The sequence below is a fragment of the Chiloscyllium punctatum genome, chromosome 15 (assembly GCF_047496795.1).
Source record: "Chiloscyllium punctatum isolate Juve2018m chromosome 15, sChiPun1.3, whole genome shotgun sequence".
Taxonomy (NCBI): domain Eukaryota; kingdom Metazoa; phylum Chordata; class Chondrichthyes; order Orectolobiformes; family Hemiscylliidae; genus Chiloscyllium; species Chiloscyllium punctatum.
In genome coordinates, this window is record NC_092753.1 from 36,111,838 (window position 1) to 36,129,541 (window position 17,704).

Here is a 17,704-nt window from a genome sequence, read left to right on the forward strand (position 1 = left end):
GTCCCCTGAATGTATAATAAAAAGGCATGGCTGCAACAGACTGAGCTGTGTCTATTGATATGCACAGCCTCTAACACATGTAAATGTACCATGCTGCAATCCTGATTTCAACACTCTGGGATAAAGACCACCAGGTCCTGGGGATTTAGCAACTTTAAGATTGTAGGGAATAAATTAACCAATCTTCTTACGAATGTGGGTGGCACACTGACTCAGTGGTTAGCACTGCTGCATGACAGTGCCAGGGTAACCTGGGTTCGATTTCACCCTCAGCTGAGTATCTGTGTGAGTTTCTGGATTAGTGGTGCTGGAAGAGCACAGCAGTTCAGGCAGCATCCAACGAGCAGCGAAATCGACGTTTCGGGCAAAAGCCCTTCCCGAAACGTCGATTTTGCTGCTCGTTGGATGCTGCTTGAACTGCTGTGCTCTCCAGCACCACTAATCCAGAATTTGGTTTACAGCATCTGCAGTTATTGTTTTTACCTATCTGTGTGAGTTTGCATATTCTCCCGATGTATGCGTGAATTTCGTCCCACAGTCCAAAGATATACAGGTTAGGTTAATTAGCCATGCTAAATTGCCCATCGTGTTCAGGGATGTGTAAGCTAGGTTGATTTGACATGGGAATTGCAGAGTTACAGGGAAAGCGTAGGGGGTGGATTGGATGCTCTTTGAAGGGTTGGTGTCGACTTGATGAGCCAAATGACCTGCTTCAATTCTGTAGGGATTCTATGATTTGTGCATCTGTCCAATTATCTTTGAAATGTGGTTTTGAAATTTGAAATTTGAAATGTACCTGCATCTACCACTTTCTCTGGCAGTTCATTCCAAATATGAGACACCCTCTGAGTGAAAATGTTGTACCTTAGGTCTCTTTCAAATCTTTTTCCTCTCACCTTTAAGTTCCAGATTATCTAGCCTCTCCTTACAACTCAAACCCTGCATTCCCAGTAACAACTTTGTAAATCTTTTCTGCACCCACTCCTATGTAATAATCTTCTTCTGATAGCAGGGTTATACACAGAACTGTACACAATACTCCAAAAGTGGCCTCACCAATATCCTATACAACCACAACATGATGTCAAAATTCTATCACCAATGGCCTATGCAATGAAGGCAATGTGCCCAAATACCTTTTTTACCATCCTGTTCACCTGATGCAACTTTCAAAGAACTATATACTTGAACCATTAGGGGTTCGACAACACTCCCCAGGGCCCTACCATTAACTGTATATGTGCTGCCCTTGTTTGTCTTACTAAAATGCAAAACCTCACATTTATCCAAATTAAACTCCATCTGCCACTCCTTGTCCCATTGACCCAATTGACCAAGATCCCTTTGTAGTCTTAGATATTCTTTTCATGTATTTTTCCAATCTGGTTTTTGTTTCGTGCCTTAATTCGTGCCTTGTTCAAATTTAACAGCCCTCTTCAGAATGAACTAACTCACTTGCAGCCATAATGTAAAATTCTACCATATCATGGTCTCGTATATCCCTAAAGATCTTTTACAAGAAGATTTTTAACTATCTCTTTTTCATGAACTCATGATCTGCACATCCTGCAGCTTGTTCCTTAACATACTAATTGAAAATCAGTCAACCACACTCCAGAAGGTTGTCCTCCATGGCTTTAGTGGTAGTTGGCTTACCCAGTGTGTTCACGTATTGAAGTCAATCATGATAACTCTGTTGCCTATGGGAGAAGCTTCTCTAATCTTTTGATTAATACTGTGCCCCATACCACAGGTACTATTTGGTGGCATATAATTCATTCCAATGTTAATGTTAAAAATGAAAAGTTTTGAAAATATCTCTTTTTTTTCACCAACATATCTTCATTTGGCACAGTGAAAGTAAAACATGCCAAGGCATGTCATAGTCTTATTATTAATCAAACTATGGCACCGTGCCACATAAGGAGATATTAGCTCAGTTAACAAAAATAATTTGGTCAGAAAGTTAGATTTTAAGAAGCGCCTTCTAGGAGGAAAGCGAGGTAGAAAGATGGATAGATGTAGGTTTTAGGCAGCTAAATGTTTGGGTTTAGGGAACTAGCATGCAATCATCGATGCTGGGCATTCTTTGAAGAGACCTTACAATGGTACAAGCTTGGTTAGGGACAAAAATCTGCAGATGCCGGATTCCAAGATACACAAGCAGGAGGTTGGAAGAATGCAGCAAGCCAGGCAGCATCAAGAGGTGGGTAAGTCAACATTTCGGATGGTCCTGAAGAAGACTTCTCAACCTCCTGGTGCTGCCTGGCTTGCTGCATTCTTCCAGTCTTCTGCTTGTCTATCATCAATGCTGGACCAATTAAAATCAGGGACACTCAAGAGTCCAAAAATAAGGAGTGTAGAAATCTTAGGAGTGTTATAAGGCAGGAGAAGAGCATAATGATGGAGAAGAACAAGGCCATGAAGGAATTTGAAACCGGTAATGATAACTTTAAAAGCAAAATGTGGCTTGACAGATGGTCAGCAAACACGAGTGTGATAGGTGAATGAAACTTGATGAAGATTGACTAATAGCCAGCAGAGGTTTAGATTGTGTTCAAATTTACAGTGGATAAAATATGGAAGACCACTCATTGGAATAGTTGAGTCTCAAGGCAACCAAGAAATGATTGAGGGTCGCTGAGAAAGGGGCAAAGTGGTGAATGTTATGGAGTTGGAAATAGGTGGTATTACTGATGATATGTTTCCAAGCAGTTAAGGGATGTCTTGATCAAAGTTTTCAAGGTATCAAGAGACATGATAAAGTAAATAGAGTGTTTCCACTGGTTGAGGAATCTGGGGCTAGAGCTCATAAACTAAAATTTTGAAGGTAATATTTAAAGAGGGAATTTAGAAACACTTTTACACACGAAGGCTTGGAGAAATTTTGAACTCTTCCACAATTGCCAATTGTATTATATCATTGGTAAACTTTAAGTCTGGGATTAATAGAGTTTGGGATATTTTGACCTTTCAACATAGGTTTTGATGGATTTGGGGCATTATAGAGTCTATATCTCATTGAATCCCATGATCTCATTGAATAATGAAATAACCTTGAGGGGCTAAATGCCCATTCCTGTTCCTAAGTTCCTTGTGGGTGAAAGAATTAAGATCTGAAGTAAAGAGTAGATATTTGGGCCTCATTTATTTCTAGAATAAGGATTTGAAAAATAGGAAGGGAATTAATTTTCCTATTTTTCTTTCAGGAACTCAATGCTGCGTTTTAGAAGTCAAAGATATTAAAAACTGATGTAGTGTTGATGAACCGTCTCTAGATGTCTTTAGCAAGGTTTCTAATATAAAAATGCATTACTTGTTAATTTTATCAGTGACATCCTGTGGCAGAAGGTCAATACTGTAGTGAACCCCTGTGTCAGCTCTATTTCTGCTTTCAGTGATTTTTGTGAATTGTATTGTTATAATAGCAAGCATTTTTACTGTTGGAGAATAAAACACTTTCCACTTAGGCATGCAGTGTCAATATTAGCCATTCCCAGATCAAGGAGGTCCAGTACTGAGCAAAACTTCCATCTTCCCTATTCAAATTATTTGTTTTAACTCTATCTAAAGACCAGTACTATTTCTACTCAATAATAGAGGTACCTACTTCCATTCATCTGTTGATGTTGCTCTGTGATCAGTCACTCAAGAAGTCCACCCTATTTGTTTTGTTTGACTCTAAACCACATGAAGTCGCATGGCTTCAGCTTAAACATGGACAAGGAAGCCTCCTGCTGATTATCATGTACTGTCCTCCCTTGGCTGATGGATCAGTACCACGCCATGTTGAGGGGATGAAGTGCTGAGGGTGTCAAGGACCCAATGTACACTGGGTGGGGGATTTCCATGTCCATTACCAACAGTGGCTTAGCAGCAGTACTACTGCTTGAATTGGCTAGGTCCTTAAGGACATTGCTGCCAGACTGGGCCTGCAGCAGGTGGTAAGGAAACCAAGAAGAGGGAAAAACATATTGGAACCAATCCTTACCAATCTGCCAGGAGTAGATCGATTTGTCCATGACAGAATGCATGTGAGTGACCACCACACAGCCCTTGTGGAAATGAAGAACTCATGATCTGCACATCCTGCAGCTTGTTCCTTAACATACCACTTGAAAATCATTCAACCACACTCCAGAAAGTTGTCCTCCATGGCTTTAGTGGTAGTTGGCTTATCCAGTGTGTTCACGTATTGAAGTCAGTCATGGTAACTCCTTGTGGAAAGTCCAGCCTTCACATTGAGAATACCTTCCATTGTATTGTGTGGCACTATCACTGTGCAAAAATGGGACAGACTTTGAACAGATCTAACAATCCAAAATTGAGCATCATTAAGGTGCTGTGGGCCATCAACAGCAGTAGAATTTTACTCTGGCATAATTGCATGACCTAGCAAATTCTCCACTCAATTATTACCATCAAGGCAGAGAATTAACGTTCATTCAAAGGAGAGTGCAGGAAGATATGTGAGGTATAGCATCAGGCAAATGGAGTCATCTCAGCTCTAGACCATCTTTGCAGTAGTTCCTGACAGTCATGTCCTCGGTTCAACCATCTTCAGCTGCATGATCAATGACCTTCCCTCCATCATAAGGTCAAAAGTTGGGAGATTATTTGCTGATGATTATGCAATTTTCAGCACCATTTGTGACTCCTCAGAAACTTAAGCAGTCCATATTCAAACACAACAAGATCTAGACAACATCCAGACTTTGACTAACAAGTGGCAAGTAGCATTCACACCACACAAATGCCAGGCAATGACCATCTCCAATAAAAGACAATCTAACCACCACCCCTTGGTATTCAATAATGTTACTAACTTTGATTTCTCTACTATCAACATCTAGAAACTCAACTGGACTTGTTGTGGAGATGCTGGTGTTGGACTGGGGTGGGCAAAGTCAGAAGTCATACAACACCAGATTATAGTCCAACAGGTTTATTTAAAATTGCAAGCTTTCAGAGCATTGCTCCTTCGTCAAATGGATGTCAGGTGTCAGGTTAAACTAGACTTGCCACATAAACACAATGGCCACAAGAGGCTTGGAATATTGTAGCCACTAACTCACTTCCTGACTCATCAAAGCCAGTCCACATTCCAGACAACACATCCCAAGCCTACAATCTCTTCCATTTAGAAGGACATGGGCAGCCAATACATGAGAGCAATGCCACCTGCATGCTCCCCTCCAAGCCACTCACCATCCTGACTGAGAAATACATCACTTTTCCTTCTCTGTCACTCGTTTAAAATTCTGGAAATTCCTCCCTAAAGGCAATGTGGATATATCAACAGCAAATAAACTGCAGCAGTTCAGGAAGGCAGTGCAACACCATCTTCTCAAGGGCAACTAGAGACCAGCCATAAATGCTGGGCAGCCAGCGATACTCACATTGCACAAGTAAATATTTAAAAATTCCTTCTTAAAATGTACTCAATTTCTTAGCTGTAAAAGGAGGTTCTATAAAGGGATTTTGTTGGCCTTTAATTTGCAATCAGCAATAAAGCAATAAAGCACTCTTCTCACCATGAAGGAAGCCTACTGCATGGATTTTACCCTTCCCAACAAACGTTTAAAGCTGATGCTCGATGTCCAACAACAGAGATAAAATATGAAGAAAACTTCATGTTTGTATTATGGAATGCAAGTATGTTTGGCATCTTTATCTGTTCACTGTTATTTACTGGAGTAAAATGTTTCAAAATGCTGCCCCATTAGTTAGACAGTTTACCTCATAATTTTGCTCAAAAATTGTTTGCTGCAAGTAGATGGACATGCTGTTGATAGTGGGCAACAAGGTCAACAGGGCATCTCAGCAAAACCCTGGTGAATGTCTGGACCACTGGCCCTTGCTCTTAAACAATGATATTTAAGGAGAGAGGAAGAAGAAAGAACATTGGATGAACAGTGAAACAAAAGGAACATAGGAAAGAAAGTTAAAGCTTGATATGTTAAAAATCTTCACTAATAGCTTATTACTAGTCTTCCCAAAGAGATTCCTTCAACTTTGGCCCTGAATTGCCATGGTCTATAATTGTAGGGGTCATTCACCATATTTTTATTGACCATGGGCCCCCTTACATCAAATGTAAAGGATAAAAATATGTCTCTTGTTATCTCAACCACATCTTAATATGTTTTGAACATACACAATTCATTTAGCCTTTATATCTGATTAGAATCACAACAAGATGCTCTGGTGGAGCCTTCTGGTTATTTTCACTGTAGAGCCACAGGAAAGGGTCAAGACGGGAATAGGAATTGGGTGGCTTGGCAAGTGAAAGACTAAGCTTTTGGCAGGGAAGGAAAGAGCTTGCAAGTAGTGGAGGATCCGTTTTCCAATGCTAATAGACAAAAACAATGGAACTTTATCTTTAAAGTGCCTGTCCCATGACATTGCCCAAAGCATATCAGATATTTTTATCTGTGTGTTTCAGGTCACACAGGGATATTTTATGGTGCATTGACAACTTGAAAGCAATTTAGAGTGGTGAAGTACAAAGGTTGTTTAAAAGCTATTCTGAAACAGTTCCAAGATAGCCACCAATATGTGGGAACAATTTTCTTAAGTTCAAAATAAATGTATGGTGAAAGGCCAACAGCGCAAACAAATTTTACCAGTAGGCCCATTGCAAACATGGTAGTGATTATATGTACCAGCTGAGGAAGTCTTGTTTGAAATCGTCAGGACTCACAAGTATTATGTCCAAAATCCCAGTTCAATTTATACCTGATCATTGGTAGCAAATATTGTAAAATTGCAAAAATAGTGAGTGGCACAGTGACACAGTGGTTGATACTGCTGCCTCAGTGCCAGGGACAGAGGTTTGAGTCCAGCTTTGGGTGACAGTCTGTGTGGTGTTAGTACATTCTCCTCGTGTCTGTATGGGTTTAGGTGGGTGCTCTGGTTTCCTCTCACAATCCAAAGATGTGTAGACTAGGTGGGTTGGTTGTGCTAAATTGTGCTAGGGTCCAGGGATGTGCAGGCTCGGTGGATTAGCTATGGGAAACGCAGGGTGGCTGGGTCTGGATGAAATGCTCTACAGAGGTCAGTAGAGACTTGATGGGCTGGATGGCCACTTTCCACACTGTAGGATTCTACATAAGACTCATCTGTGACCAAATAAATCACTCCAAAAGATTAAACAACATTCCAGCTGGCTTCAATAAATTTTTTTAAGTATGTTTATGATATGTTAGTATTGCTGGTTGGCTTTTTATCATTCTGGTTATGGTTTTCTGTGACATTCTGGTTATGTCTATACTTAGATCTCTATTTTCTTTTCTTGTTTCTTTGACCATTGTGTTATGGAGTAATTCTTCTAATTTTGTTTTAATTATTTTATTGTTCTCTTCTTTTATCATTGGGAATGACAGACTTTTGATAGTAGTAATTTATATGTCAGTATGGAAGGAATTACGTGTCATAGAGTCATACAGATGTACAGCACGGAAGCAGATCCTTCAGTCCAACCCGTCCATGCCGACTAGATATCCCAACCCAATCTAGTCCCACCTGCCAGCACCCGGCCCATATCCCTCCAAACCTTTCCTATTCGTATACCCATCCAGATGCCTCATAGGTCTCGGAAGTTGTTGAGTAGTGGGTAAGGACGTTGGGGAGGAAGGAAGAGGCAACTGGATTGATTTGTCGAGGATGATTAGTTTGGTCTACAGATGAGAAAATGGACATGAAGTGTGCGCTCGCTCCATTTCTCTCTCTCTCTCTCTCTCTCTTTGTGAACTTTAGTCCATCCCTCATCTTCCAGATGCTTTCTTTAACACAATAGTTTCCTGAGCATACGTGTTACCTTTGTCAGTAGTTCAGTTCTGAAAATGCACAGAAGACTGAACTGCCAATAATACACAATAATTACAAATGAGACTAAATGATGCACAGTTTGTGACTGTATCACTATCTGTACCACTTGGATTTCAATCTGATAAGTATGCAGCAGGTCATTCATCAGATGAGCAGTCCACTTCACAGGATTAGTTGTCCAAGATCTGAATATGAAAGTTATCTCTCCCTCCTTCCTCACTTCCCAATTTAGTTGTGCTTGCAATTTAAACAGTGAGATTGAAGAGTCTAAGGATCAAAATCTTAAATTCCTTGTTGCTCACTAAGTTTTCTATGAACAAAACTATAATTGTTTTCTGTTTAGTTTTTGTAGGTCACAAGGAGGAGGCATTTCTGCAATCCGATGGTTGTATCCAATCTATGGTATCCCTGAAACATTGTCCACAAAACTTTCACCTGGTAAGTATGCAAAGGACATTTGCTTCCAACATTGTGTCATGAATCACATGTAAACTGGTTAATGTACATGGCAGCAATTCAACTATTAAACTACAGTGCACCAGTGCAACTTATTTACAAACCGTTTACTTGGCATGGAGAATGGCAGCTAACATTGATTTCTGCTAAAAATGCAGACTTTAAAACAAATATGTGCAAAGTGAGCAGCTGAGCTGGTCAGCAACACAGAAATACATTTATGTTGACATCAAGCTCGCCAGACTAGCCAGACACAAGAACCTTTGATAATCTTGCACAGAGAAATTGTGGAAGATTATTGTACATATTTTAATCTTTGTGTTTTCTCTTTGCACAACCGCATGATTTACAAAGCTGGATATTTGTCTATGTAGAGATTGTGATTTCTCCAAAAATGTCTCTGTTGGCAGTGGCTTCTTATACTGTTTCATATTTTCACCACCAATCTTCTGCCAAAATTAGGCCTGGGTTTTATATGTGCTCACTGGGTGTCTTTCCAATAGGGTGGAGGGAGCACATTGAATAGGTCAGGTGGCTAGCTCAGGACCTCCCACCCACTCACAAGCTGACATGAAAGTTAGTCAATAATTCCTGGTCATTTAGGCATGTGAGTAAGCCTATTGTCCAGAATTATCAAAGTTGTGATTTAGATGGTGTAGACATTGAGGTAGGAGTGGGAGTTAAAAATCCATTTTTAATAGTCTACATGAGGACTGAATGGAAGGAACGGGATACATCATTGAATCATTCAGGAATGCCACACGTGCAGTGAGGTACCCCCCAACAAGATGTCACCAACCTCCTCCTCACCCTAAGTCCCCAGTCATAGTCCCTTCAGGCAGTTCCTGCACTTCTGGCAGGGCCCATCACTAAGCTCTTGCACTATCAGGAATAATGAACTGATAGCTCTGAGGATGGGAATTCCTCCCACTGAAGGTTGGAAGTCCTGCTCTCTACTAAATTAGCCTACCCATGGCTTGTCATGGCTGTTCAGCAGACTTTTGTTTCAATATATGCTTCATATAACATCAATTGTTAATTTTAATTATTTTTTAAAAATAATGGAGTCACTGAGCCTACAATACTTTCAGGGAGAAGTCATATTACCCACTTCGAAGGTGTAAAAAGTATTAATTTTGATCACCTCCAGTTGGATAGAAACTGCTCAAAGGAAACAAGCCTTTATTCTTTCTCTTTTATTCTGGAACTCTTATCATCAAAGTTTGAGAATTTAAAATACACTAGCAGAATTTATCACTGCATGGGGAGAGTTCTTAAAGGAAAAGTCTGAATCTTCATTACTGTCTCCAGAAAAGTAGATTGCAACCAGCCAGAACTCATCCAGCAGGAACCCCAGTACCTTATGCAGAAAGTGACTTCGGGTCCAGCAAAATGGCGGGCGAGTGCAGGGCATCATGGAAAATGTAGGAATTTGGTTGGGGTAGCGTCTCTGGAATATCTTAAATTTATATATTTTGGTTTCTTAAATTTGGTCGTTACCTGCCCTCTACCCTCGGTTTGGCTAATTTTTCTAAACACGGCCCATTTTTACCTGTGTCCTTTCAAATGGCAACTTCTGTAACAAAAATTGAGTCAGGCAAGTCCTGTTGTGCTTGGCTGCACCATTCGCCTGATCCCGAATCTCTGGAGAAGCTGGATACTAATGAAGCCATGCTACGTAGGATTAAGGACATGATAGACAATATGTGGGCCAAAATCATTATCAAGTTTGAATCTATAATTTCAGAGATGGTTAAAAAGGAGGTAACAACTGCTCTGGAGCCATTGGAGGAAAACATTTCTTTGCAATGCGGGACTATTTTAGACCTGGAACGTTTGGCTAATAAGTATGATAACTGGCTAGTTAGCCTCCGAGTTAATGTTAATGTGTTATCTGCTATGGTAGAGTCTCTGACTAAGAAATGTGAGGACTTGGAGGCCTTTTCCAGATAGAATAATATTCTATTTGTGGATTTACCCGAGGGATTAGAGGTCCTCTCCCCATGGAAGTTATGGCCCAACTTTTACAGGACTTGCTCAGACTTGAGGCCAAACCTGTGTTGGACAGGGCCCATTGCATGCTGCACGCTAAACTGAAAGAAGGTGAGCTATCTCGCCCGATGGTCGTCAGGGTGAACCAGTTTCGAGTGAGATACAGTGTGCTGGAGATGCTTCTCCCTTTGTATTTAATGGAAAGAGAGTATACATTTTTCCAGATTTTACCCAGACTGTGGCTAAGCAGCACATGACTTTTGCCAAAGTAAAGAAGGAGCTACACTCATGTCCTAACATTAAAATTGGCCTTCATTATCCAACAATATTACATATCACCTTACTGAGCAGCCTAACCCATAGGTTTGATGACCTGGGTCACGCTATGGACTTTGTGAATAAAAACCTTAAAAAGACCGCAGGTTCAGAGCCGGATTAATAGTTGGGCCTAACTAGGCCGATTAGATATTAGCTTTATGCTAACATGGACAAAGACTACATTTCCTACTGTGGAGATGAAGAAGGATGGTATGTGTTCATGGACTTGGATTTGGTATTTTTCTTATTTGATTTCATTCGTCAACAAGTGCATGTTTTCTTACTCAAGACTTTATTTTGTCGAAAGGTTGCTCAGTTGGTACCAAAGAATGTAGAGTTTAATTGTTTAACTATATATAGTATATACTTTTATTACATTCACATTTTTACTCATTTTTACTTCGTAGTTTTTGTATAGTTAACTATTACATTCCCCGAGATTGCCATGTAGTTTGTTTGAGGCTACAAAAGACAACAGGTTTTTTTTACGATGGGGGAAGAGAGCATGTGTCCATCTCGAGGGTGCTTCTGCTGGGAGAGGAAGGGGTTGGTGGGCAGGTCATAGAGTCAGAGAGATGTACAGCACAGAAACAGACCCTTCCGTCCAACTCATCCATGCCAACCAGCTGTCCCAACCTAATCTAAATCCATCTGCCAGCACATGGCCCATATCCCTCTACACCCTTCCTATTCATACACCCATCCAGATGCCTTCTAAATGTGCTCCATTTGGAGGGATACTGCTAGGGGGGGGTTGATGGAGTTTGTTTTGTTCTGATAGGGATCGGGACAGGGGGTGGCACATATATCACTTTTACAAGGTTTACATTTATTTATCTATTATTGCACATTTGGAACTTTACGAGTGATTATTACATATAACACAGGTTAATGCTTCACCACCTTCAGGAGGTGGGAACATTAAATTTGCCAGTTGAATTGCAAAGGCCTGAACAACCCAATTAAATGCAGTAAGGTTTTACATTACTTGCGGCATCTTAATGCCCATATAATTTACTTTCAAGCAACCCACTTGTCCTAATTGAAACGTTGTTGGATTGGACAAGTGTATGTTTCCTCCTTGCTGAAACTACCTCTGTCTCTACGGCAGATTTATGATAGTTATTTACAGGACAGATATTTGACATTGATGTAATCATGGCTAATGTTTATGCTTCCAACTGGGATGATGAGGCTTTTTTCAGACGGTTCCTTTCAATGTTACCGGATTTATCTTCACACCAGTTAATCTTGGGAGGAGGTTTTAACTGTTGGTTGAATCTTCGCTTAGACTGTACTTCCTCTGTTCCAAGTGCCTAGTCCAAATCTGCTAAAATAATCAAGACTTTTATGGAGGAGTTTGATGTTGTTGATCCCTGGCATTCTTTCATCACTCTAAAAGAGATTTTTTTTTTTGCATGTCCATCACACTTTAACACGTATTGATTTCTTTTTGGTGGAAGACAGATTGCTCACATCCATTTCTGGTTGCAAATATGATTCAATTGTTTTATCAGACCATGCATATGTCTTTATGAATGCTCGCTTTCAGAAGTTTCTTAATACACGCCCATCTTGGCATCACAATGCATGCTTACTCTCAGAGGAAGATTTTGTAAATTTTGTTTCTCAGCGGATAGCTTTTTAAAAAAATTGACAAAACCCCAGATGTTACAGCTTCTTTGCTGTCGGAAACCCTGAAGGCATTCATCAGGGGTGAAATAATTTCTTATGCAGCACATAAGAATAGACTTAGGAGAGAAAAATTGGCATGGTTAGCTCAATATCTGTCTCAATTAGACTCTCTTTATGCAATCTCTAAGTCTTCAGAAGTACATAAAGAACTCATATTCCTATAGGCCGAGTATGATGTTGTAATGTCACAATATACCACTGAGCTTTTACTTCACCTTTGGTCTAAATTTTATGAACAAGGAGATAGAACTAGTAAATTGTTGGCCCACAAGTTGTGCCTAATGTCCCCATCTCAATTAATCCCCCAAATTAAGGCTAATTGAGGTGACACTTCAGACCCATTAGAAATCAACAAGACTTTTAAGAAATTTTACATTTCACTTTATTCATTTGAATGTTCTTCTGCTACAGTAGGTTTTGAGAACTTTTTTGGTAAGGATACTGTTCCTACATATTGATCAAAATGTGGTAAAGAAGTTGGAACAACCAATCACAGCAATAGAGTCATAGAGTCATAGAGATGTATAGCATGGAAACAGACCCTTCAGTCCAACCCGTCCATGCCGACCAGATATCCCAACTCAATCTAGTCCCACCTGCCTGCACCCGCCCATATCCCTCCAAACCCTTCCTATTTATATACCCAGCCAAATGCCTCTTAAATGTTGCAATTGTACCAGCCTACCATCCTCTGCCTGAAAAAGTTGCCCCTTAGGTCTCTTTTATATCTTTCCCCTCTCACCCTAAACCTATGAGAGTTCTGGACTCTCCGACCCCAGGGAAAAGACAGTGTCTATTTATCCTATCCATGCCCCTCATAATTTTGTAAACCTCTATAAGGTCACCCCTCAGCCTCCGACACTCCAGGGAAAACAGCCCCAGCCTGTTCAGCCTCTCCCTGTAGCTCAAATCCTCCAACCATGGCAACATCCTTGTAAATCTTTTTTGAACCCTTTCAAGTTTCACAGCATCTTTCCGATAGGAAGGAGACCAGAATTGCACGCAATATTCCAACAGTGGCCTAACCAATGTCCTGTACAGCCGCAACATGACCTCCCAATGCCTGTATTCAATACTCTGACCAATAAAGGAAAGCATACCAAACACCTTCTTCACTATCCTATCTACCTGTGACTCCACTTTCAAGGAGCTATGAACCTGCACTCCAAGGTCTCTTTGTTCAGCAACACTCCCTAGGACCTTACCATTCAGTGTATAAGTCCTGCTAAAATTTGCTTTCCCAAAATGCAGCACCTCACATTTATCTGAATTAAACTCCATCTGCCACTTCTCAGCCCATTGGCCCATCTGATCAAGAACCTGTTGTCATCTGAGGTAACCCTCTTCGCTGTCCACTTCACCTCCAACTTTGGTATAATCTGCAAACTTACTAGCTGTACCTCTTATGCTCGCGTCCAAATCATTTATGTAAATGACAAAAAGTAGAGGGCCCAGCACCAATCCTTGTGGCACTTCACTGGTCACAGGCCTCCAGTCAGAAAAACAACCCTCCACCACTACTCTCTGTCTTCTACCTTTGAGCCAGTTCTGTATCCAAATGGCTGGTTCTCCCTGTATTCCATGAGATCTAAGCTTGCTAATCAGTCTCCCATGGGGAACCTTGTTGAAAGCCTTACTGAAGTCAAAATAGATCACATCTACTGTCCTCATCAATCTTCTTTGTTATTTCTTCAAAAAACTCAATCAAGTTTGTGAGACATGATTTCCCACGCACAAAGCCATGTTGACTATCCCGAATCAGTCCTTGCCTTTCCAAACACATGTACATCCTATCCATCAGGATTCCCTCCAACAACTTGCCCACCACCGAGGTCGGGCTCACCAGTCTATAGTTCCCTGGCTTGTCCTTACCACCCTTCTTAAACAGTTGCACCACGTTTGCCAACTTCCAGTCTTCCAGCACCTCACCTGTGACTATTGATGATACAAATATCTCAGCAAGAGGCCCAGCAACCACTTCTCTAGCTTCCCACAGAGTTCTCAGGTACACCTGATCAGGTCCTGGGGATTTATCCACTTTTAACCATTTCAAGACATCCAGCACTTCCTCCTGTAATCTTGACATTTTGCAAGATGTCACCATCTATTTCCCTACAGCCTATACCTTCCATATCCTTTTCCACAGTAAATACTGATGCAAAATATTCACTTAGTATCACCCCATCTTCCATAGTGTCACATATCGGCTGCCTTGCTGATCTTTAAGAGGCACTCTGCTCTCCCTTGTTACCCTTTTGTCCTTAATGTGTTTGCAAAAACCCTTTGGATTCTCCTTAATTCTATTTGCCAAAGCTATCTCATGTCCCCGTTTTCCTCCTGATTTCCCTCTTAAGTATACTCCTACTTTCTTTATACTCTTCTAAGGATTCACTCCATCTATCCTGTCTATACCTGACATATGCTTCCTTCTTTTTCTTAACCAAACCCTCAATTTCTTCAGTCATCCAGCATTCCCTATACCTACCAGTCTTCCCTTTCACCCTGACATCAATATACTTTCTCTGGATTCTTGTTATATCATTTTTGAAGGCCTCCCATTTTCCAGCCGTCCCTTTACCTGCGAACATCTGCCTCCAATCAGCTTTCGAAAGTTCTCACCTAATACTGTCAAAATTGGCCCTTTCTCCAATTTAGAACTTCAAATTTTAGATCTGGTCTATCCTTTTCCATCACTATTTTAAACCTAATGGAATTATGGTCGCTGGCCCCAAAGTGCTCCCCCACTGCCACCTCAGTCACCTGCCCTGCCTTATTTCCCAAGAGTAGGTCACGTTTTGCACCTTCTCTAGTAGGTACATCCACATACTGAATCAGAAAATTGTCCTGTACGCACTTAAGAAATTCCTCTCCATCTAAACCTTTAACACTATGGCAGTCCCAATCGATGTTTGGAAAGTTAAAATCCCCTACCATAACTACCCTATTATTCTTACAGATAGCTGAGATCTCCTAACAAATTTGTTTCTCAATTTCCCTCTGACTATTGGGGGGGTCTACAATACAATCCCAATAATGTGATCATCCCTTTCTTATTTCTCAGTTCCACCCAAATAACTTGCCTGGATGTATTTCCAGGAATATCCTCCCTCAGCACAGCTGTAATGCCATCCCTTATTTAAAATGCCACACCCCCTCCTCTCTTGCCTCCCTTTCTATTCGTCTTGTTGCATTTGTATCCTGGAACATTAAGCTGCCAGTCCAGCCCATCCCTGAGCCATGTTTCCATAATTGCTATGATATCCCAGTCCCATGTTCCTAGCCATGCCTTGAGGTCATCTGCCTTCCCTGTTAGGCCCCTTACATTGAAATAAATGCAGTTTAATTTATTAGTCTTACCTTGTCCTCTTTCCTCACTATCTCCCTGGGTCCCTCCACACCCCCCCTCCCCCCCACACCCACCCCCCATCTTACTAGTTTAAGTCCTCCCAAGCAGTTCTAGCAAATCTCCCTGCCAGTATATTAGTCCCCTTCCAATGTAGGTGCAATCCGTCGTTCTTGTACAGGTCACTTCTACCCCAAAAGAGATTCCATTGATCCAAAAATATGAATCCTTCTCCCATATACTAGCTCCTCAGCCATGCATTTATCTGCTCTATCCTCCCATTCCTGCCCTCACTAGCTCGTAGCATTGGGAGTAATCCAGATATTACTTCCCTTGAGGACCTCCTTTTTAAATTTCTGCCTAACTCTCTGTAATCTCCCTTCAGAATTTCAACCTTTTCCCTTCCAATGTCGTTGGTTCCAATGTGGACAATGACCTCCTGCTGGCCCCTCTCCCCTGTGAGAACATTCTACACCCTCTCTGAGACATCCTTGATCCTGGCACCAGGGAAACAACACACCATTCTGCTTTAATAGAACTTGAGGCTGCGGCTAGATCACTACAAAATGGTAAAAGTCCTGGGGTCAATGGTTTTCCAGCCGAATTTTGTAAAACGTTTTGAAAAATGCTGGCTCCACTTTTGGTAGATGTGTTTGTTGAAGTGTTTAATTCTGGCTCTATTCTCAAACTTTAACTCAGGCATCAAGTTCTTTGTTTTTAAAGAAAGCAAAGATCCCTTAGTGTGTGATTCATATCATCGTATAAGTCTGCTAAATGTTGACTTTAAATTATGGTCAAAACTATTGGCCCGACATTTGGAAACCATCCTTCCATCTATCTTATCCTTGGATCAAACTGGATTTATTTGCAACGCGCCCTCCTTTTTTAAATCTTAGGCAGGTATTTAACGTTGTTTACAATTATCCCCCATCCACTTTCGTGAGGCTTTGATATCTTTAGATGCTGAAAAAGCCTTTTGATACACGTGGAATGGATTTTTTTTTACTTTGGAGAAATTTGGCTTTGGGGAAAAATTTATTTCTTGGATCAAACTACTCTGTGAATCACCGCAGGCCTCTGTTAGGACCAGTAATATGAATTCTGATTTTTTCCACCTTTATCGTTTCACTAGACAAGGTTGTCCTTTGAGTCCACTGCTGTTTGCCATTGTAATTGAACCTCTGTTTATTGCTCTACAGACTCATCCTGATTTCTCTGGCATTATTAGAAATGGTATGGAGTTGAAGGTTGCCCTCTCTGCAGATGACCTTTTGCTATTTGTCTCAAACTTATCTCTCTCCATTCCCACCGCACTTTCAGATTTAGAATCTTTCAGTAAGATTTCTGGGTATAAATTCAACTTTGGCAAAAATGAGATATTTGCTATCAATAAGCCTACCAGTGAATACCCACTAGATAATTTACCATTTAAAATTGCCACCTCTTGTTTTGTTTATCATGGTGTACACGTGGCAGATACACTAGGTAATTTGTACATGAAAGATTTTGAACCATTACTAGTACAAATTAAAGGAGATTTTGAACAATGGTCTCTCCTTAATTTGTCTGTTGCTGCTAGCATATTTTTTTCCATGATTTTCTTATTTATTTGAACGCATTCCAATTTTTCTCCTGTTTCCGTTAGGTAGATAGTCTCATTCTTGAATTTATTTGGAAGAAGAAAATCTCCTAGGTTGTGAAAAGAGTTGTTACAGAGGTCTAAGATACTAGGTGGAATGGCAGTGCCGAATATTTTGTTTTATTATTAGGCAGTAAACATTAGAAATTTGAACTATTGGCTCCAATTTGAGAATGTAGGGGAATGGGTCTGGGTGGGTTGCTCTTCGGAGGGTCGGTGTGGACTTGTTGGGCTGAAGGGCCTGTTTCCACACTGTAAGTAGTCTAATCAAACCTTGATGCTCTTCCAATTTAGCTGACTGTTGAGGCAAATTCCACCCATCCAGTAACATTAAAGGCTTTATTTCAATCACTTCTCCTTTCTTCAACCTCTATTTACATGAACGGTGTAATTGTTTTATCCTGTCTTAAAATTTGGTTTCAATTTAGGCA

The 17,704-nt window shown here is 40.7% G+C and overlaps 1 protein-coding gene across 1 annotated transcript in view; it reads left to right on the forward strand.

Moving 5' to 3' along the window:
• The window catches only part of LOC140486199 (cilia and flagella-associated protein 47-like), a 482,883-nt gene that overhangs the window by 393,534 nt on the left and 71,645 nt on the right, over positions 1–17,704 (forward strand). The window contains exon 60 of the mRNA XM_072584990.1: positions 8,174–8,268. Coding sequence (XP_072441091.1) covers positions 8,174–8,268 — 95 coding nt within the window. The remainder of the gene's footprint in view (positions 1–8,173; positions 8,269–17,704) is intronic.